The following is a 23430-nucleotide window of genomic DNA, read 5'->3' as shown; positions in this document are numbered from 1 at the left end:
TTTTAACCTTGTGATCCATAAAAAGTAACATTAAAAGAAGATCATTTTAACCATTAACAATCAAAATGGACATAGCAAGCCTCACCAGACAGCTTCATTCAAAATTGGATGTACAAGATGGACTTAAGGCTCTGCAAGGACATTTCAAAGTTTGGGGGGTTCGCTTCGCTTATGCATTCGATTCATTTGCAGTTTGTACACGTAGGGGTGAATATCTCCTATGTGCTTTCACGTCAAAAAGTCGTCATAAGTCTCCAATAACACCAGAAAAAAGTAGCCAGATTTGTCGCTAGTCGCTTTTTAGAAAAAAGTCGTTAAGGGGGGTCTGAAAACTTGCTAAATATAGCGACAAAGTCGCTAAGTTGGCAACACTGTGTTCAGCATCCATCTACTAATGTTCACGACGCACAAAAAAAGAATTCTTGGAACAACTTAATTATGTTATGTAATAATTATGTCAACTGGTTAAACATGATGAATTAACTGGAGTTAATAAGGCAGACTAAGCCTACAGATTTAAGCTACACACAATGCACAATAGGTGAACCTTAACTTGCAAGGTTTTACTTCAGTAAAAATAACACGTTAAAGGAACAAGCTGTCATCATATTCACCAAACCGCAAAAAAACATCAAGGTCTGAAATTAACTGCTGATCTGGACAGTTGTCGTAATCCACATGAATACCTGTGGCAATTAATCCTCTCTATACATAAGTTGTGGATTTGTAATTGACTGGGTTCTCCGTTTATTGGGAGCTGAGGCTTCTTGAGTTACCTTTTAATGTCCTGTCCATTACAGAATGGGAGGATCCAGTTTCACCTCAGTTAATTCAGAATGCTAACAGAAATCCAATAGGTCAACAGACTTTCTTTCAGATTCCTGTCGAATCAGCTGGAAAGTGGTGGGATGCCTGAGCCCACTGGTAACAGTGGGACTTTATGGCAGCCAGTGAATAACTTTAAACAAAGTTTGCTTTGGAGCCTGTTATTTAGTCCCTGCTTTGATATAAAAAGCCACATGCTGTAGTTTTATATGGAAGCAGCTCTGCAGCTATGTGACAAACTTCCTGGCACATCAATCCCAATTTACATGTCAGCTCCGTTGTAATTAGTGTGTTTTTTTGCGTTGTTTTCAAACATAAGCGGCGGTAATTGACTTAACTCTCACTTTCTCTCTCCCCTTGTCTCTGTTTTCCCTGTCTCACTGCTCTCCACTCTCTCTCTCCCTCTGACTAATGAAGCGCACGCGAGCTGGCTGGGGGGATCGATGCAGGGTGAAATATGAGAGCTAGTCAGTCCGCAGACGAATCATTTCACAACGGAAATTAATTATCAGTGTTATTTTTGGAGAAGGAGAATGGCAATGAATGATTTCACAGAGACACCAAGAGCAGCGGAGGGAGGACCGCGTGTGGGGCTGTGCACGCACGGTCGCCCGAGGAGGAAGAAGCGCGCTCTGAGTGTCAGCGTATTAATGGAGACGAGTAACTGTGCGCTAGGAAGGCGCTTGGCTGTGCGTGTATGGACACGACTCCAGCGTTATTCTGGCAGATAGCGGTAAATTCGCAAATGCTGAGGGGAGGCAGAGGCTGAGAGGACGGAGATGGAGAAGACAAACACCGTCTGTTCACCCAGAAAGCAAAACCTGATTAGTATGTAAGGAGCAGGTCTGGAGGGTTGGATACAAGAAGGGAGGGCAAATAATGAGCGTGGCTGGTAAGGAGAGGTATCTGTTTAACTGCCCAGTACACGAGCGTTGAGATGAAAGGATGCAGAATGGACTGCGCTAATAGCACCACCGCTCAGCCTCCCCTTACCAAGTGTAGCCCTCCATGAAAATCTATTAATACATTCCCATTAAAAATCATGATAAAGGACTCATTCACCATCCTTTGCCCCTGCCTTTTCATCTCCTCGCCCACTTTTCCTCATTTGCTCTTTCACCTTATTCTCCACATCTGCTGCCCAGACAATGGGAAGTTACAGATGGGATTTCTAATTTAAGGTTTATCACAATAGCGGCTTTGTCAGTGAGCTAGGTTTAACTCACACCTACTACCTTTACACCAATTCTTGACACACTATCTGAGACACTGGGCTCTTATCTGGACTTCAGGTGTCATAAACGTAACAGGACAAAGGTGGCTGATCATTTGCACAGCAGTGCTGCGCTGTTAAATTAATAATTGAAATGTTACGGGAACACAGACGCAGCTCCATTACCTCAAAACTATAAAACTAGACATCCTTATGTTAGCTGAGTTTTCTTTAGCTTTTCATATAAGAGACAGCTAAAAAAAAAAAAAAAAAAAAACTCACAAGGAACAAATTTCCCTTGTGTATGTATTGAACAATTACATATACTGTGCTGATGAAAGGGTGTTAGACAGAACTAATCCATCAAACATGATTCAAACCCCAACATCAGCTCACTGGTAAAAATGTACAAACGGAGAAATATAGATCATATTGTTATCCAAACTCATTTGTATTTGCTTTGCTTTTTTAAACAAATTTGTGGCATTTATTTTTTTCTAACCAAGCTGGATTTTTCAGATTTTTGAATGAAACAAACAGATCTGACCAATCAGACCACTGCATTTAGGAACAAGCGCACTCGCAGCATTGAATATCCAAATATTAAAATAATCCGGTAACACAATTAGACGCTGTTCCGGGTCAATCAACTCTCTGAAATGATTACTCTGTCTCCTCAGATGTGGTCCCAACTCTGCCAGCAAGAGCTCAAACTGTCCCACTGACATCCCAATATGTGTACAAAAGCAGTTGGGATACAGTTTCAACTCCTGGATCAAACAATAATATTCTCCCTGCTTTCGGTTTCTTCCTTTTCTTGTGTAGAAACATCAGTACCAGCTCATCATTGCTTGACGTCAATTCAATTTTTTTCGTAGTGCATTTTCGTAGGACAGATTTTTCGAAAAAATTCAGTTCTTGGTGTGTACGATATAAAACAAGCTTGCATCCAAAAAGTTTGGAATTTCAATTTTTCGAAAAATAGCGATTTTTCGCAGAGAGCTTGGTGTGTAAAGGTCTTTAGGAGGCAGGATGTCCATTGACAGGAAAATGTGTATAATCATCCCAGAAAGAATTTTTTGTTCTGCTAATACAAACCTAACAACTGCACTATGTAGCTTTGCTTTTATAAACAAATAAAAATAAAATCTAAATCTTAAATAGCATATCAGTATTCTTCCTTGCAAACACACACACACACGCAAACTACATTTGCCTGTACCTGTCGCTCTCCCAGAAGGCACCATTGGGAACAAGGGAGCGTGGGAGAGCCGTCGGCTGTGACTGACACCCGGTAATTAATCCTGGGAGAAAGAATGGCAGGGGGAGACGGGAGCTCATGCTCGCACAACCTTCATACAACGTTAGCTCAACATGGCCTCAAAATTCACGCTCCTTATGGGAGGAATCCAGGGGGACACTTGGAAAGTTTCTCCTAAAGAAAGTTGGTGATTTCTTTTCCCTCCCTTTCTGTTCGTTTATGGCCTAGCAATTTGCTCAGAGCATTACTTCTTTATTTCCTGCTGCTCTTTCACTTCCATACTCCCCCCCCCCCCCCTCCCCACCTTAATCTGTGTTTCTCATTTTTACTCCACTCCCATTCTCCATCTTTCCCCACAGCAAGCTCCCACCCTCTCCACCCCTATCTCTGTCTGTCTCTTTCTATCAGTAATTGTTAGCCTAGTGCAGCGCAGGACCGAGTTAAAGAGCCGGGCTAAATTGGCCAGAGCAACGACCCTGCTATTACCATCCGGCTGGGATTCATTCAATGCCCCCCTTGAGTCCTCCACAGTCTGCGTTCATTCCTTACTCCGTACCTCCTGCTTCCTCCACAAAACCACCGCTAAGAAAACTGGGGAAAAATCTGAAAAACACATCAAGGGCCAACAGAAACCCCAAAATGGAGAACAACCCCTCCTTATAACCTGAACACAAGCAGAGCAAGCAGCTCCCACGGGTGTCTGTCGCTGGTCCTCATTACTGCTTTGTGTGTGGGTGTATTTATACCCACTCACATGGGTATTTTACCTAGTTTTAATATTGTACACTAAATTGTGTTCGGTGATATCTTCTACCTGATTACTTTATTAAATAAAAATAATGAAGTGTATGCGTGTATGGATCTCAGTGCTCCAGCTGCAGAGCAAGAGCAAGCAGTTCTATAGAGGTGGCCAGGCTGAGACTATTAGACACTATTACATAGACTGGGGTGGTACAGAAACTGAGGTCCAAATAACCAATTTTTTGGTCACTTTGATCTCTTTTGTTATTTACTTATGAAGGCAAGAGTGCTACATATCTCTATATATTATTCTATAATATAAAGTCCTTAAATAATTATTCTTGTTTACGGCTGTAAAGCCTGAAGCCTGAAATAATTGCCAGAAAATTCTGCTTGTTTGAAGCTGGAGTTGTTTTTTTAATAAATAAATTTTTAGATATTTGCATATATCAGTTTTAATTTATATCCCTTTTGCCAACATCTGGCATTTTTGTGCAATTAATTTAGGTTGTATCGCCCCCCCCCCCCCCCCCCCCCCCCCCCCCCCAAAATCTCACTAATGACACAGAGGTCGCAAAAGCTCACAAAAACTCATGTATCAAACATGATAAACTTGGCATTAGGGTGGCCATAGTAGTGGCCAGTGCCCCCCCTCTGGCAAAACCTTGGTTGCACCCCTGCTGAGAACATAAAAATCTTTCCAAAAAATAAAAATGAAAACAAAAGTAACCACAGCTAAAACCTGTATCCCAACTATGAAAAAGACTAGAGCTCAAGGTTGATGGAACAAAAAAAGACAGAAAAATGAAACCCCAGAATTCTCAAAAAAAATTGTTATAGTACATAAAATCTCCTAAGATGACTATCTGACTAGTAACCAACGTTTCCATTCACATGCAGCGTGCATTAATGGCTGGCCAAAAGAACAGCCCAATGAAAAAGGTGCGGGCACTGAGAGCTAGAATACAGCTGGAGTCGTGCAAATGATGAAACTACAACATCCAGTTTTAATCATAATGTTACTTTGCTAGACTGCAAACGAAGAGAGAGGAAAAGTGTTTTCAATAACCCATACACGCGCGCACACACACACACACAAAGACATGCTCCCCAATTACCAGAGATGCTGGCTCGTTCCCAGCCTGACCTTCAGCAAAGCAAACTGGGAAATGAATTTAAGAGGCTTTTTTTCTTCATCTGCTCTGTTCGTGACTCTGAGTGGGTTTTTAGAGAAACAGAGAGAGGGAGAGAGTGAAAACAAAATGTGGATGAGTAGGGATGTAAGAGTGACAGCTGTAATTACAGAGCTCTAACACGTGGGTGAGATGTGCAAAACACAAAAAAAAAAATGTACGGGGAAGGAAAACAGCAGTCGACAGACAGGGTGAGAGTTCAAAGATCAAATGTTGACCGGCTGACGAGGCAGGGCAAAGGTCGCTGAGAGAGTCGGGCTAATGTTCAGTTCCTAACCGCCAAGTTAGGAATGTAGCTGGAATGACAAAGCAGGGTCCTATAAAATCAGTCGAGTAATGAGCTTCGACAGCTGTTACTTGCTGCCGCCGTTGTGAAATGCCGTACTGACTAACGAGACAATGGGGATGACCTCCCTGCTCGTCCATTAAAAGACGGCTAGTAATCCAGTTTATATGAGATGTTGCTGAACAGTGAGGCAGGAGGGTGGATTAGCAGTCTGCTACTTTCATTTATGAATACTTGGGGATTTATCAATATTTGCACTGCAATTGAAAAACAATTCAAATCAGGTGTAAGTGTATTAAAGAATAAACAGCAGGGAATCCTGTTTTTTGTTTTTTTCAAAAATATGTTTTGCAGCACAGATTCTTTGTTTTTGAACTATCTAGTTTTTTTTCAGTGATTCATAATCAGCAGCACTGCACTTATTTTTCTTCTTCTTGTTTTCAACTTTAATTTCTATTACAGGAAGCTGAACGCCCAGGTGCAGCATGAAAAGCATCCAAGCAGAATTCCTGCTAGAATATCAAGCTCTCAAACAGCCTTAAGAAAGCCTACAGCATAAGATTTAAAAACATTATTTATTTTTCCTAAGGCCTTTATGCATCAAGCTCATTGCCAAAAAAAAATTAAATGACCACTTTTTTTAATGCCAATTTCTCATGTAATGTATATACACGCTGTAGGTGTTATGTTTTTTGCAAGTAATTTATCCTCACTACAAAAAAAATTTAAGTCGACATGCGACAACGAGCTGGTACTGATGTTTTTGCCCAAGAAAAGGAGGGGGGGGGACCCGGAAAAATCGAGCTTGATCTGAAAAAAAAAAAAGCTGTAAATTCATCCAGCAGAATTACAAAGTCGTGGATGACGTCACTAACAGTAGATGAGTCCGAAAAATATTCTTACCACATGAAATATTTGCACAGATTTTACATGTCCAGTAGATATTTAGACTTTTCTAGAACAGCCTTCTATCATTCACAGTTCAAAATAACCGTCATTTCTCTTATCCTGGGGGCTTTGGTGCAGTTGCAAATGCTTGTAACTCCATATGTTTGTACTACAAGTCAGAATTTGGACACCTATCTTTAATGTGTCTATTAAGATGTCTTTCTTCCGATTGGCTGCTTCTCAGAATCAAAAATTAGCATGGCAGGTGGGCGGAGCTTCTGTGCTGACAGCCATATTAGGGATATCTGCTCATGTGAGGTCATACAGAGCGCAGAGTAGAAACTGACCCTTTTGGAGCAGTCTGAAGCCTGAGGTTTGGCTCAAGGGATTTATGTGTTTACACGGCGAGCCGATTATTTGAAACCTTGGTCATGTTTAATGTGCATCCACCATTATAACAGTACGTGTACTTCAGAAAAAGAGGAAAGGCATAATAGGTCCCCTTTAATGGAGTTTTTTGTTAAAGCTCTACATTGTTGTCTGTCCTTCAAATAAAATACCCATTTCACTCCTTTCTATTGCCACTTTATGTGACACATCCAGCCACTGCATAAAAGCTTTTGTACTCGCTGCTCTGAGTAAATACTTTCCTACCTTCATGTTTAATGACAGTTGGAAAATACGTGTAAACTCTGTGGCACTTTGTAGCAAAGTCGAACATTTCCAATTTTACAAATTGCTCACAGTGGTGTATTGCTTTGGATCCTGTATAGATGCTATGCTAGAGGGAAATAATTAGTTTGGGGCTGGGGGGGTACTTCATCCACTCTGATTCAGTGAGCTGATTTGCTGAGTGATGACTCCTCAGGAACTTGACAGAAAGGCGAGCCAACTATGAGCTAAGCACCTTAACAGATGTTTTCGTTGTTAAAATTACTTCAGGACACTAAAATTACTCATTCATAACACAAACGGCTCTCAAACGAACGTATCAATCTTATTATTTTCCCGTAAGATGGGAGTGCAGGGATTCGGGTGTTATGTGGCTTTTCCTGTTCTCTCCGTGTTTGTGTGCATTTCTGCCACTATGAACTCCCAGTTCTGTGACTCAGAGTGGGAACGAGGTCTAAAAAAAGGCAAGAGGTATCATTAGGCAGCAGGATTGTTGGCAATATTTGTTATCACAGACGTGGTGAGTTAGTGGGGTAGGCTTGGAAGGACCAGATTCACTAGCAGTTCACTCAAACAACCGGAAGGAGGAAAGTGAAGACACACACAGATGAATTTACCACTGAACACCTTCCTCTAGCTTGATTCATTGCTGTCTTCTAGCTTTCTTCCCTTTATCCTCCTGGTCACCATTGCTTTATTTTACATATGTCTTGCCCTTGTTTTCCTTTTTCATCACCTCCCCCAAACAGTTTCATTCCTGTTCACCGTCTGGAAGACTGAATCTGGGATGCAGCGGTTTTTACCCTCATTAGTTCTATGTCACTACGACCGATGACTAAGTACCACCTGAGATCAAAAGACGCCTATTAAACCAACATGCGCCCTCTTTATGTTTGCACGATTTGCATGATTATCTGTCAGTGTGTGTATACGTGTACGTGTACATGTACAGTGGGGCAAAAAAGTATTTAGTCAGCCACCGATTGTGCAAGTTCCCCCACTTAAAATGATGACAGAGGTCAGTAATTTGCACCAGAGGTACACTTCAACTGTGAGAGACAGAATGTGAAAAAAAAATCCATGAATTCACATGGTAGGATTTGTAAAGAATTTATTCGTAAATCAGGGTGGAAAATAAGTATTTGGTCACCTCAAACAAGGAAAATCCCTGGCTCTCACAGACCTGTAACGTCTTCTGTAAGAAGCTTTTCTGTCCCCCACTCGTTACCTGTATGAATGGCACCTGTTTGACCTCATCATCTGTACAAAAGACACCTGTCCACAGCCTCAACCAGTCAGACTCCAAACTCCGCCATGGCCAAGACCAAAGAGCTTTCGAAGGACACCAGGAAAAGAATTGTAGACCTGCACCAGACTGGGAAGAGTGAATCTACAATAGGCAAGCAGCTTGGTGTGAAAAAATCAACTGTGGGAGCAATCATCAGAAAATGGAAGACATACAAGACCACTGATAATCTCCCTCGATCTGGGGCTCCACGCAAGATCTCATCCCGTGGGGTCAAAATGATCATGAGAACGGTGAGCAAAGATCCCAGAACCACACGGGGGGACCTGGTGAATGACCTGCAGAGAGCTGGGACCAAAGTAACAAAGGTCACCATCAGTAACACACTACAACAGCAGGGAATCAAATCCCGCAGTGCCAGACGTGTTCCGCTGCTGAAGCCAGTGCATGTCCAGGCCCGTCTGAAGTTTGCCAGAGAGCACATGGATGATACAGCAGAGGATTGGGAGAATGTCATGTGGTCAGATGAAACCAAAGTAGAACTTTTTGGTATAAACTCAACTCGTCGTGTTTGGAGGAAGAAGAATACTGAGTTGCATCCCAAGAACACCATACCTACTGTGAAGCATGGGGGTGGAAACATCATGCTATGGGGCTGTTTTTCTGCCAAGGGGACAGGACGACTGATCCGTGTTAAGGACAGAATGAATGGGGCCAAGTATCGTGAGATTTTGAGCCAAAACCTCCTTCCATCAGTGAGAACTTTGAAGATGAAACAAGGCTGGGTCTTCCAACATGACAATGATCCAAAACACACCGCCCGGGCAACAAAGGAGTGGCTCCGTAAGAAGCATTTGAAAGTCCTGGAGTGGCCTAGCCAGTCTCCAGACCTCAACCCCATAGAAAATCTGTGGCGGGAGTTGAAAGTCCGTGTTGCTCGGCGACAGCCCCAAAACATCACTGCTCTTGAGAAGATCTGCATGGAGGAATGGGCCAAAATACCAGCTACTGTGTGTGCAAACCTGGTAAAGACCTATAGTAAACGTTTGACCTCTGTTATTGCCAACAAAGGTTATGTTACAAAGTATTGAGTTGTATTTTTGTTATTGACCAAATACTTATTTTCCACCCTGATTTACGAATAAATTCTTTACAAATCCTACCATGTGAATTCATGGATTTTTTTTTCACATTCTGTCTCTCACAGTTGAAGTGTACCTCTGGTGCAAATTACTGACCTCTGTCATCATTTTAAGTGGGGGAACTTGCACAATCGGTGGCTGACTAAATACTTTTTTGCCCCACTGTATGTGTGGGTGTGAGGGCCTGGCAATGCATGTTTTAGAATCAATGCCCGTGTTTTGGTGGAGGCGGTCTCTCTCAGTGTGTGTGTCGGGGTTCCTTTCCAAAACAGTGTTCGGTTACAGCTATCTTTGGCTGTTTAGAAAATTACTGCAAACCACAGCCTGTCACGGCCTACTGGTAACATAACTGCGTGCTGTGTATCGTTATGCTACATGTGGGTGTACTTACGGGTGCAGGGCATGGATGCCGGGTCCGTTTCGGAGCGGAAGTATCCCTTGTCGCAGGCACAGGAGGTGGAGCCTTCTCTGACAGAGTAACTGTGAAGAGGACACTTGGAACAGGCGCCATCGGTGGCCAGAGCACGGTAGTAACCAATCTTACAAGCTGAAAGATAGCAAAAACACAGAGAGGAAGTCGGGTTAGGGTTGCAAATCTGGACAATATGAAATACATGTTTATGACTCAAATGCTTTTGTACTAGAGGGGAAAGTTCTGGAAGAAGCTGGAAGGCTGTAGTTCCCAAGCAGCCCACTAATAAATTAGTGGTGGTTTTAGCTGTATGCTTCTGTCCTTGCACACAGCAATTGCAGCTAAAACTCATTGGAATGTCATTGGAGGGTTTTTGCTCACAAATCAAAGTATGGAACAAAAATTTAGATCTGATTACACAGATTAAGATTAAAAGTCAGCGAAACACCAAAGTTATTACAACAGTCCACAAAATCTTTACCCACTGTATGAACTGCAATGGACCAATTACACTGCAGCAAATGCTATGGCAAGACATCCAATAGTTACTGAGATATTTTAGTCCAAACCAAAGAGGGTGAACACAGCAGAAACACCCACAGTTAATATATGCAGTCGCCTGGGGTTTGTACTCTCTGCAAACTGGAAACAAATGTGGAGAATCTGAAGGCAGTGGTCACGATTTTTAGAACTGGAAGGTTTCTGGTTGTGTAGCTACTTTGTAGTTTTTGATCACACTTGAAAAAGCTTTGGATACATGCAATTAAACAGTCTGCACTCTGCCCGAAATGCTGACTTTAACAAATTTAATTACGTGCCACTTTTCCATGTAATTCTGTTACATAAGTACAGTGTAAAATTTTAACTGTAACATCTAATGGAATCTAGTCAAATGAAATGGACTTGATTTGTCTACACCAAGCACATCTTCCTTAGTGATTCATTATTTGATTTTAGATATTAGTTGGAATTTACTCAAAATTATTGCATCACATTTATTGAGGATGAAGAATCTTCTTTTAGTGTGTGTGCCAAAAAGGAATTGAATTTGCTGAAATGCAATCTTAAAAGCATCAGCCACATCTCTCTGTGTAGCTTTTTTAAAATTATGTCAGATTTATCTATATATTCATAAACGATGAATGGACTATTAGATATCACTTGGATACATTTAAAGCCCATAGAAATCGCCTCTTGTTCCCAAAGGCTAAATCAGAAGACTCACCAGTGTGTCCCTCAACACCAGTTTCAGTAATAAGGATTATTTCCTACTCACTGAACTTGAAATTTACCTGTATTTTATCCCTCTGAAGAGAAGAAGAGAGCAGTGTGGGCTTGACCAATTCCCCCCAATTAGCAACAGAGAACAACATGTTGCAGAGAGGCCCCTGTTCCTTTCACCAGTCCCCCCCTTCTCTCTCTCTTTGTCTTCGTTTTTCTACTTCAGCGCTTTCTCCCTTTTCACCTTTCTCACAAGCCTGCGTTCCATTACCAGAAACAACAGAACTGGAGGAAAGGGTGCTATTTCCTCTGACCAAAAAAAAAGGAGAAGATCAAATAACTACCTCTTGTCTCTCTCACAAATTTAGGCTATGCTCTGTTGGCAAGATGTGGAGCTGCAATGAAACCAGAGTCGATGGCATTTCAGACCATTTAACAAACAAATGCCACCACACTTGGCACACCGGGAGCTCTGTCACTCTCACAAGGCTGTGAGCCCGGGCACAGACACACACACAGACACACACACACACCTCACAGCCTGAAATGGTAACCTAAGTGACACTTTTCCTACTTTTGGCGACATTGCTCGCCTTTCCTTTGAGTGACAGTTTGATTGGAGGGCTCGTCTTTCAAGGAGTTTCTCCTTCCTCTATCCATTTCTGTAATGGTCGGAGAAACCTAGCAGGGTTACGTTTCAGCCCCTGAGCGCTGAACCAGAAAGACGAGGACAATAGAACAATTCTCCGAAAGGTGCGGCGCAGACAGTCGCAACACCGATTGGACCGAATAACCTGTCAGTCAGTGAGGCAGCCGTGTGCTTGGCAGTGGGTCAACAAATGGTATGGAGGCCAGAGGGCTGTGGTTTGGGTTTTGTTAGAATGAAATACTTGAGTGTCTGTCTATATTGTTATGGTGTTAAAAAAAAGAACTCCAATGAAGACAGATGGGTAAACTCATACCCAATATAAGTCAGATAATTACACACAGTCTGCAGGGGTAAAGCAATCTCCCCTTTTCTTCAAAAGCTCACGCACAACCCGGATCTCAAAGTACGTTTTGAAAGGCATATATATTTCAACACCACAGTCATAAATACATCAAGGAAACCTGCATATAGTCGAATAAACAAACTTTTGCATGAGTTACCCACACCAGAAATCAAATCAGAGCCTGTCCACGTTCACCGCACCAAGAGGGAAGCCGGGTCTTCCAACGAAAACACATATTCCGCCACCCGGCTGACACACTTGCACACACAAACAGCAGAGGAAATCCACAAACCCTCTAAAATACTGGGAAATCCCTGTCTTGGAGGCGCAATAAAGTCAGGCTATTTAGCCTGCAGACTCTCCTCCCTAGCTGCTGGATTAGCATAGCGTGGCGTTAACAGAGCCAAAGCTAGCTGCTACCTGCTGAGCCATTCTTTGCCCAGTCCCATTCCCTCAATCAGCTCTAAATCCCTGTCACTTTGCTCGCTAGCACTAAGCTAAGGGCCTCATTGACTGTAGCCCGCAGGGGTGCGTGAAGCCTCCATTTCTTTTTCTTCACAGTAGCAAAAAAAAAAAGTGAGGAGATTAGTAAGGGGGTACTTTGTCTTATCTCCCTGTCTCTAAAGGAATCTTTCAGCGCCCGGTGTCATCATTAGAAACAGGAGGACACTAGGGTTTGTGGGTTTTGTTCGAGAGGTTGTGACCGCTTCAGTCGACAAAACACAAAGTCAGGGTTTGTACATGTGCGCTGACCAGGAAAGTGTCCGGAGCTGAGAGCGGGGTCAAGCAGCTGTTTGAGAAGGTGCCCCCCACCCAACCCCCGAATGCTAAAAGCTGGTGGGAGAGTTAATTGAGTCCCATGCTTCACAGCCTTTGGGTCTGAGCCTCTTAAAAGTCTAAAGACAGTCTAAGAGCAGCCTACCTCAAACTGTGCACGGTTGATGAGGTTTTTTTCTTTTTGCCCGTCAATTATTAAGCTGTCCCAAGCTGACCCTCACAGGCTGTCCCAGAATTCTTTGCAGAACTCCAAATCCCCCGTTTTGCCGTAGACAGGCTCTGGCATCTTCATCTGTGGTTTGAAACTCAGGATTTCAGAACTTGTGTTTGAAAATGTGATGTCAACATATCAGGGCTTGTTTATAGCAGCGACTGCCCTGCAAAGGGAATGACTGGAAGAAAAGAGAGGTTGATATCCAAGTAAAGCTGGGGGAATTTGCTTCCTATTAGGAGCCTTCGTGTGTGTGTGTGAGAGGAAAGAGACCACAACAGTGGGTGGTCCAAGAGACCGTGGCTTCAGAGAGGAATCTCCCTTAAGACTTTCTGGATTTATCACTGTCCGGACCAGCCGTGGCAAACCTATACAGACGCAAATAGAGGCGCACAGGAACACATGTGTATTGAGTTTTAATGGGATCTGAGCTGAGACGCCCTCGTCATATCCTCTAATGCAGCCCTCAAAAGTCTAACCCAATTTTTCCCCCCCACACCATCTTTTTTATACGTCTCTTTTTTTTTCGCTCCCGATGCTCTCTAACTCTTTTTTCCCTTAATTTTTTTTTACTCTTTCTGTCTCCCGCTCTCAGAGGCTTTCTCTCAGCAAGCCTCCTTTCAGAGACAGAGAGGGGTTTGTCAGGTGCCAAATCCCCGAGCTGAGAGATCAAAGACAGACAAAGAGACTGGTGACTTACTGTTCTATTCTAGAAAGGCAAAAAATGGAATCCCTCATAGACCGGGGACATCACATTCTTCCCCTTTTCTACCCCAGCAGCTCTTTCACTCATTCAATCCTCCTCTCTAGCTTTAGTCTTTTTCCCCCTTTGTCACTCTTTCCCCTGCCCCATCCCTGTTGTCTCTGAGCTAAAGCACGTTTGGAGAAAAGGAGACTGGAGTGAGTTGCAAGAGTTAATGAGTAGTTTTGTCTGTGCAGTCGGGGACTCTGCTGGCTGATTTAGTTTAATGGAGAGGGGGAGAAATGGGACCATCGATGCGTCCATCTGTAAAAAATAGGAGCACAGAAAAAGCTAACGATACAATGATAGCTATCCACAGGCGAGCCAACTACAAAAAAACACAGCTAAGTTTTCCTCCGAGTGGCAGCAACCCACACACCAGGCTTTGAACAGCGATAGATGCCGCCAAATAAATCCACATCTACCCACACACCCACCTACTGCAGCCCACCTTGAGTGACCCGCATGCTAAGCCTGATAGGCAAGCTATTCTGCAGCCTACACAACAAAGTAACCAATACACTAGGGAATGAAAGCATGAGAGCGAACTTGCACTACAATAAGCATCCGAAAACCCCGGGAATGTAACACCCAGCGCACGGCGCACAATAACCAGGCCTGCCCAGGCAGAACAATTGCCTCTCTTGTAATCAAAAAAAGGGAGAATTAAGTTCAAACTGCTGCCTTTCCCCCCGCTTTCAAAGCCGTGCTTTATCTTCTATAGGTGATGAAAACTCGGTCACTCTTTTTTAGTCATAACAGACAGTGAGCGCTCTTCAGAGGAGCGGTCGGAGGCATCCTCACAAAGCCGCTCTTTCAAAAAACCAAGCGATCGGCTTTCAGGACCTGAGGGCAAGGAGAGTCTCGCCTTCTCCTGCACCTTGAGGAGCCAACGATCTCTATTCAAACTGCCTTTCTGCCTTATCCCCCTGCCTTTGTGTGTTTTCAATCTCTTTTTTTACCCTCTCTGTGGAAGGCAAGTTGCTCAGGTGAGACTCCTGCTAAAAAAGATTACGATTCCAATAATGTTTCTCTTTATCCCCTAGCTATGGAATATACACTCACAAGCTGAACGTATATTCCCCACACGAACATGAATGTATAGAACAAAATAGCCTCCATATCGGCACACCTGAGCCAGTGGCATATTATCGGGGCTAACTAGCTGCTGACCGTTAGCGTCTGTCACTGGGACAGCAGGAGAGTGGAGCAGGTTAACTCATTAATTCTGTCACTCTGGGTTATTAATTACCTCCAGCCCTGACAGCGACGCAGAGCCACACGGCCAGCGAAACACATCAGCGTGATGGATGAGGGACACACGGCCACCGAAACTGATCACCATGATTGATGACATACACTCGACACACATCTTGACCTTGACCTGGCAGGGGGAAAAAGGTCCTATATTAGCTGTAGCATCCTTTAAGATGCAAAAGTGAAAAAGTCTGGGAGCGACATCTGGGCCGACATCCTCACTGGTGTTAATGAAGGCTTCAAACAAAAGCCATCTAGGCTAACAACGTTAATAAGACTCAAGCCAACCTTGCTGACAATCACCGATGCTTCGCTACCGGCGGCCGGTGCCAGCAAGTGCGAGGGTTGCCAGCAGTTTGTCTGTCGAAGGCCAGATGATTTATAACTGTATTTTCAGCCACACCAATCCATCACCCGAGAACCACCCAAGACGCTGCCCTAATTAAAATGTCTGTACCTGACATATAGGAGCACCGGCCAATGAACCAGATGAGCAAAGCGTGTTGTAAAAAAGGAGAATTATAACAAAAGAAGGCCCCGAGAACCGAGGTTACGCCCGTAAAACAAACTGTTCCCTCGTGCTGATGCCTTGGCCTTTCATCCAAATTCAACATCAGATCTGAAATGTTCTAACCTGCAGCGTTTCCACAAGTCAGTACTGAATTTTTGCAGACACTGTAAAAGACCTTTGACAGCACTGTTCACCCAAATATAGACTATACCGCAGACTGGATACGAAATATGGACGCAGCCACAGTGACGCCACCTATTGGTTTTGGACTCCGCAAAACCAGTGAAGCCTTGGTGAGTTTGGTTTTTTTGGAGCCAAAAGCGATGAAATTTGGAGCACATGGAGTGCTCAGTTACCAATTCCTGCTAGCTTTTGTCTGCTAATCAGTGCTAAATAACAGACTAATAAAATACGATTAAGTTTATCACTCACCAGAACTGAAGCACAAACTACTTGGATGGTCGTGTACCACACTGTACCACACAGGTTAGGCCAAGCAACCAACAACAGCTCACTGTGTGCATATGTCAGACAGGAAGGGTTTTCGTAGCATTTAACTGAATGAGGTATACATCAGTTAACCTGATGTTAACTGAAGCCAAGCTCAAGTGGTGACATGTTGTCTTCATTTTTCCTCCCAAGGGGTTGCTGCTCAAATAATACAAGAGACTAACGAACAGTTTCCTGCTTCATTATGAAGCCGTTTTTGCTAAGAGCACAGTGTGGTGCCATATTGTAAAAAGAAATTGCAATATTGTTCTGAGGACTTCCTGTAGACCAAGGTCTCAGCGTTCTTATTGACACGTAGGCCCCAACTTCCTCCCTAATTCCTCTAAGTTCACCTTAAGAAGGAATATTAGTACAATGGTCATATCGCAGAAATCTAAAGTATTCCACCCAGCCAACTTCACAACATACAATACAATTGCTTAAAGAATGAGAGTCCTGAAAGTAAATGTAAGGAAAAGAATGAGGCACTTCAAAAAAAAAAAAAAAAACCTCAAGAGAGGAGGGTAGAGAGCAGAAATTGTTAGGACTTTGAAACGAATGGAGAAGAGCTACAGCTATAGGATGGAAAGATGAGGAAGAGGTGCAGGCAAACAGATCCATCTTTGTCTGGTGAAACACTATTTGACTTGGCTGCGTTAGGTGGGAGCCACTCAGATTCCACATTTGCGCCCATGCCAGGTCGGCAAGGGTGGCACCACCCAAAGCCGGGCATCGTGCCAACTGACGAAGGACCTTTTGTGACCTGAGATTCACACAGCAGGTGGGTAATAGGCTATAATTCAAGGCAAACAAGACAAGTGAAACATACACAAACAGAAGCATGCAAACTTCTGTGCACCTGCAGACCCTCAGGTAGGAACACAAAAGCCCTTCAAACGTCCTCTGGACTATGCAGATTCACTTTGCAGAGCCGTGCATGAATGCAAATACACAAAGATGCACATATCAGCTGAACAGGCTTTGTGTTAGCAGGTTAAGCACGGTACAGCAGCACAGCAGGGACCGGGGGAGGTAAACAAACACAATCATGGCATTGTCTTGGTCCAATTTCCTCAGGTTCTCTGGGGGGAGTTAGTGTCTCATGTTGGATATGTGTGTGTCTGCATGTGTGTGTGTTTAGCATACTTTCCTGACATTGTTTACAATGAAAGGAGCCGCATTTCAATTCAGTTATGACAAAAAAAATAAATAATAGGTAGATAGGTGGGAGGTGGGGGGGGTATGCTAATGTTGTTGTGTGAGGGGACACTCGCAGGGGCGCACAAGCTGCTAAACAATTGGGGGAGTTTAACTATTCTGCTCGCGGTGAGTCAAGGAGAATGAGGCAGGAAAGGGGAGCATGTGTGAGGAGAACACACACTAAGAATAGGTGAAGAGGAAGTGATAGGGAAGCGGTCTCAATGGGGCCTCGTAGCCAATTCTGTAAACAAGTGTAAACCACTTGTGACATTGTAGTACAAATACACAACAAATCAGACTCAAGGTGACACATGCTCAATGCACGGCTTGTTCACTCGCATATCCATTTTTTCTCGCACAGTGCACAATACGTCACACATACGTTCTGAAACTGGGAAATACATCAACATCACGAGCTTTCTGCGCAAAATGGGAGAAAATATCACGACAGCTAAACAAAGGACAATCAAGCTATGCGTCAGCTGAATATATACGTCACACACTAAGAAGCGAACTTGGTAAGATTAATGCAAGTAACAAACAAAAAATGTGCCTTTGTGATTAATGCATGTGTATGATGATGTTGCTATTTCTCTTGCAGGGTAGCACTGACTGCTTGCTGCTGATTACCACTGAGGCCGGGAAGCACGATTAACAAAAGCTAAACTAAAAACTAAAACTAGATGTGAAAAAAATCATTTTTGTTAGTTAGCTGGTTATTTAAAATAATAATAAAAATTTGACTTTCACCAAAACAGGAAAACTAACTGAAACGATTTTGTGAATTTAAAAAAAATTATTAAAATAAACTGAAAGCATCGACAAAATATCCTTATTTCTAGTGTATGCTACTTTGCCAAAACAAATAAGTGAATAAATCCACAGACATATTAAAAGCTGCCTGCTGAGGCTTTTATGGTGGTGTTTATTGAGACTTTGGATTACTATAAGACTGTGAATCCGCTATTTTCAAAAGGTTCAGTGTTTTTATTCTAATACCTGGAATCATTTTCCTAAATCTTGCCTCTGACACATGCCCTCCCATACATTCTTAATTAATAAAGACTAAAGCTAAGACTGAAACTAATAAAAACTAAACTAAAACTAAACATTTTCACACAATAAACCAAAAAAAAACCAACCCAAAAATACTTGGGTAACTCACTGAAACTAGCCTAAATTAAAAGCAAAAAGTCAAAATGAAACAACCAAAAACTAATTACAAAATACAAAACTATGACAACTGCTGGGTAGTAGGGTGGCCCGTGACACATAAGAAAACACCAACATATAGAAAAAAGGTTGCAAAAGCACAAAAAAATAATAAACAAAAGAAAAAAACAGACGTGTTTCTGGGGACACATTAACGTGACAGACCAGCTGTGACAGAAGCGACAGAAACCAAAACATGTGACGAACTGCTGGAGGATTCACCGGCGCTGTGAGGGAGATGTAAGGTAATGTGTCTTTTAATTGCATCATTCATCTAATACTGTAGTTACATGTTTGCTATTAACCTTTTCCTGTTAGCTTCTTACATTCCGTGGCTGGTTTGTCACCCTAAAAACACTTTTGTTGTGTTGGGTCAACTTTTGTGTGTTTTTCCTATTTCTGTCGTTCTGTTGCAGAAAGAAGAGCCTCAATAATTATTAAAAGGTGCTTCAAGATCTAGATATGAGTAGTTTTTAACTAACATAATAATCTCTAAATGTTCCTTCTATCTGCTAACTCGGCGTGGAACCAGCTGCAAAAGAAACTAACTCTAAGCAGCTGGTCTCAATAAATGAATTTAAGGTGATGTGGATTTGGTTGAGCACTGTTTGTTTTATGTATGTGTGTAAGACTAATATGTCTTCTTGTGGGTGTTGCTCTGTAACCACTGTTCACTCTCATGTCCGTGGCACTTTTGCTGGGAAACTCAAACATCTTATGTCCAGGTTAAACAAAGCATAAATTAATTTAATGAAAGTTTTTTTTTTCCAAAAAAGCCCATAAATCCGCCCTCTCTGGCCTGGTTGCCACAGGTGTGTGACCTCAGGTGGAAACATTACAGCTGGAAAATTGTTCAAATATGATGTAATTGCCACATTTCTGCAGATAGCTCAAAGCAAAAATAAACCTTAACCTCCATCACATGTATTCTGATATCCAGATAAACATGAAAGCAGAATGGCTAAACCACGGCCTGTAGCTGGGGATTTTCAACATTAATTTCAGTTGTCTTTTCAAACGGAACACATGGTTTATTTAATCTTTAGTTACAGCGGAAGAAAAAGGGGCTCCGACTTACACTTGGATCATTAAAAACAGTGACAAATTCACCACGTAAAATATTTACACCGAGCTTACATGTAAGTTTAGATGACTCCACCACGACCCCGTCGTAAATCAAACACGCTCCACCACACGCACGCGGGACGTACAGTTTGTCAAATGAAAGTGCGCGCACATCTGTCAGCGCTTAAGCTCGCACATGCAAAAACTTAAATTGCCTCGTTGTCTGCGGTCTCGGGGGCGAGTTTAACATCAACCTTGACGGTTTCTCAGAAGCAGCTCGGTGCAGAGGTTGCAAAGGGTCGACTTATGGGTGAAAAAGGGAGGTATTTTTAGGTTGTTTGTTTAGGTAATCTACTTGTAGCTCCCAGACGACAGGCTGTCTGGGGACTCAAAACACCTTCTATTGTGCATGTGTGTGCACATGAGGTGTGTGTGTGTGTATCCCTGGGAATGCTGCGCTGCCATTGTGTCTCTGCACTCGGGGACACGTTTTCGATGCGATTTTATGCTCTGGATGTGTGAGTGCACACATACACACACACACACGCACAGGTTACATAAAAACTGTCCCGGGTCACTGGCTCTTCAACAGCTCATGTCAGCCCAGTGACGGCCTGCTGGTCTCCACCGCGACTGTCCCTGCCCTGCCCTTTGACCTCCCCTGGTGTCACTCAGGCCTCACCAGACCACTTTCCCCCTCTCTCTGTCTCTCTCCTCTCGAAACGGAAACGAGGTCACTGCCATCATAGAAACGACACCTCCCATCCTGAGCCTCCCCCCAGTTTGAAACTGTGTTGACTCCTGTTCATGCTGCATGCCTTGACATGATGTGAGTACACTCCTAAGCTGGCAGCGTATATGTGTGTCCAACAGCTGGATGCATACACTACCTTGCCTAACCCCAAACTAGTTAAACCTAGCCTTGTGGGCAGAGTGGAGCGGGTGTGTGTGGGGTGAAGGGCGTGCAGGGTTTGTAACAGGAGCCTCGGGTTAATGGCTGCTGCTCTGACAAGGTTACTCTGCTTAGCCTTTAGCTTTGATGTGACAGCAGACACACATGCACAATGATGATATTGGGGGGGGGGCAAACAAAGGGATATGAGGTAAAATGCGCAGCGTGCTTTGAAGTAAGTGTGTGGGCACCACCGCGGTCGAGTTTCTGTGTCGTGTTTTTCACATTCCTCTAACTCTTTACATTCTTCCAACACAAGCATATCTCTGCCTTTCCTTATCTCTTCTTATCGTTGCGATTTATCCCCTCTTAAGTTGACGTTCTGCACTTATCAGCTTTGCTGATTGTGAAAGCAAAGAAAAACGCTCATAACCTCCTTTATTCTCCCGCTTAATGTCGTCAATAATCAAGCTCCAACCTCCAGGCCTGAAAAGTAAAGTGAGAAGAGTACGCGCCAAAACCTGCAATTCCTAATGTGGCCACTTGAGGCTGGTCCCAAAACTGAACCAATCCCCATAGGCGCCAATGGAAGAATGCTCTAAAAGAAAATCCCAACATGGCGGCAGCTGAAATGCTTAAGCTGAGGTTTCAAAAAGCAGAATCCAAAAATGAAGAAATGCCTTGGTGGCTTGTTCTGTCTGTCACTATATACAGTCTTTTGAGGGGGTCTTATAAGTTTGAAATGCCTAAAGTGAGAACCAATGTTAAGTATAGATGTGTGTCAGTTTTGGGAGTGAAATTATGGAATGGACTTAATGATGAACTAAAGATGTGTTTTTCTTTGTCATTTTTCAGGAAGATTTTAAAAATTAGTATTATACAAGGTTATAGAAATTTGGTTTGTTAAAATTTTTTTGTGTTGATTTAATTTCTTGATTTATCATTGATTTCTTTTCAAACTGTTATACAACTTATTTATCAATGCTATTTATTTTCTTGGTTAAGGATTTGATTATTTCTATGGGGGTAAGGGATAGGATAAGTATAAGCCATAAGGCTTCAGCCTATTCCTTTTTCGGTTACTGTTTGAGTACTTTTATGTAAAAATTATAATCTGTTGTTGTTGTTGTTGACTGAAATAAAAATTTCATTTCAATTCAATTCAAATTCAGTCTATGATTTCAGCACACTAAAACCCAATACTAATGTAAACACAACATATCAGGACATATAGCTTTGGTTTTCTTTAACGAGGAGATTAGCTCTGGCGTCTTTCCATCTCAATGCACTCTTTAAAGGGTCAGTTCACTCATGCTCCCTGTAGGCCCAATGAAAACGGTTCAAGATCAGGTGAATCAACTCTACAATACACACAGCTGATATTGACTGTAATATCTACCGCAGCTGCCAGAGGTCATGACATGACTACACTACGCTTGTTCAAAGAGGGATCACCACCCATACCCCCTCCCCACTTCACCTTTCACATCTCCAGCCATTTATCAGGCCACTAGGAATCAATTCATCTTGCTTTTTCTTTTATTGTCTTACACACACACACACACACACATTTCTTCTGTCAAACAAAGTCACTTTTTTGGTGCCCTTGTTTAATTTCAATCGCTGTCTTTTCTCTTAAGCTTGATCCTATCTGTCTGTCTCGCTTTCTCTCCCTTCCTCTTTTTTTCTTCCAGCGATACAAGTCTTCAAGGGAACACGTTACTTTTTTTTCTTTCTTTCCCCTTCTAGCAGTATTTGAAAACTCACTACATATCAGGAAGGATCAAGGTTTCTAATCCCAGAGATGTGCCCTGCCACGGACATACCTCCGCCTCTGGCTGGAGATCAGCAACTTTGGGTCCACCGGCGCAGCGAGAGCTCCACATCCCCAAATTACATTTCAGCTCTCCTGCACAGAGGTTACACCTCAGAGGCAAGCCCCACGGTGTGTTTGATACACATGTACGTTGCCATATTTGTGTGCATACCCATCTCAGCAATGTGTCAGCCACCTGTTCTCAAAATTCTGGGGTGAAATCAAAACTGTAGACGGCAGAAAACGTGTTAACAAAGGTAAGAAAGAAAGCTTTGCTTTTCTTGGAGAAACTGGTGTCACACATTGAATAGAAATATAAAGCTACAGCTAACAGACAGTGAGGTTTGCAGACCTTGAGGACACAGCACATGGGCTAATGTAGTTGTAGGCTGTTTTTTCACCGGAAGCATCAACTGTACAAAAATAACGAACGTAGACATGACCGACTGGTTTGTGGACTAACAATCTAAAAGTTTTGTATTTGGTCACTGGTCTATATTTGGTCTATATTGTAAGGTAAAGACCTGCAGAGAAAAGCAGAGAAAACCCCAACAAGATGGCAGACAGACACAGATGAAACATATAAATTCCAAATTTTCTCACATTAACAAAAAAAAAAAAAAATCTGACTTCACTGACAGCCTGTTTATACACATAACCACATAGTTTTTGGCTATCATCCCATATCCCATATAATAACTATTACAACACATGCACCAAAAAGCACCAACAGCAAAAAAAATTCTGCTCAGTTATTCAAACCACAGCTACTTATGTCACCATTAATCTGGCATAACTTTAAGTCTTCTTGTTTTTTGTACTGAGTTGAAAGCACGTTCATTTGCAGTGTAAAGATAGGTATTCTAACATGGGAAGCTTCCAACAATGACTTGCATTTTTAGCCAGCCTTGAGTGTCATTACAAGCATTTGACACTTGTGTATTTCTTCATTTTTCAGCCGCAGACCTTGCAGGAACTGACTGCAGTGTAAAGGCAAAGAGAATACTCTCCTTGTTCATCATCTACAGTACAAATGTAGCTACGGTCCATTGGTGTGGCAATGTGGATAGCTCTAAATATGGCACTACATATGAGCTTCAACCATTATTAGAACAGAGGCGGTACTCGCCAGAGCAGTTTTACATTTACTTCATGGTTCCAACAGG

At 42.7% G+C, this 23430-nt stretch overlaps 1 protein-coding gene across 2 annotated transcripts in view; it reads right to left on the bottom strand.

Moving 5' to 3' along the window:
• Window positions 1–23430, bottom strand: part of epha4l (eph receptor A4, like) — a 59330-nt gene that overhangs the window by 21816 nt on the left and 14084 nt on the right. For both annotated transcript variants that reach the window (XM_006801152.3, XM_006801151.3), the window contains exon 4: window positions 9859–10014. In XM_006801152.3, the coding sequence (XP_006801215.2) occupies window positions 9859–10014 (156 nt within the window). The remainder of the gene's footprint in view (window positions 1–9858; window positions 10015–23430) is intronic.

Source organism: Neolamprologus brichardi, chromosome 14, assembly GCF_056152115.1.
Source record: "Neolamprologus brichardi isolate AB-2024 chromosome 14, ASM5615211v1, whole genome shotgun sequence".
Classification (NCBI taxonomy): Eukaryota; Metazoa; Chordata; class Actinopteri; order Cichliformes; family Cichlidae; genus Neolamprologus; species Neolamprologus brichardi.
The sequence above is the reverse complement of the archived record's forward strand: the minus strand, read 5'-3'. Positions and strand labels throughout refer to the sequence as shown.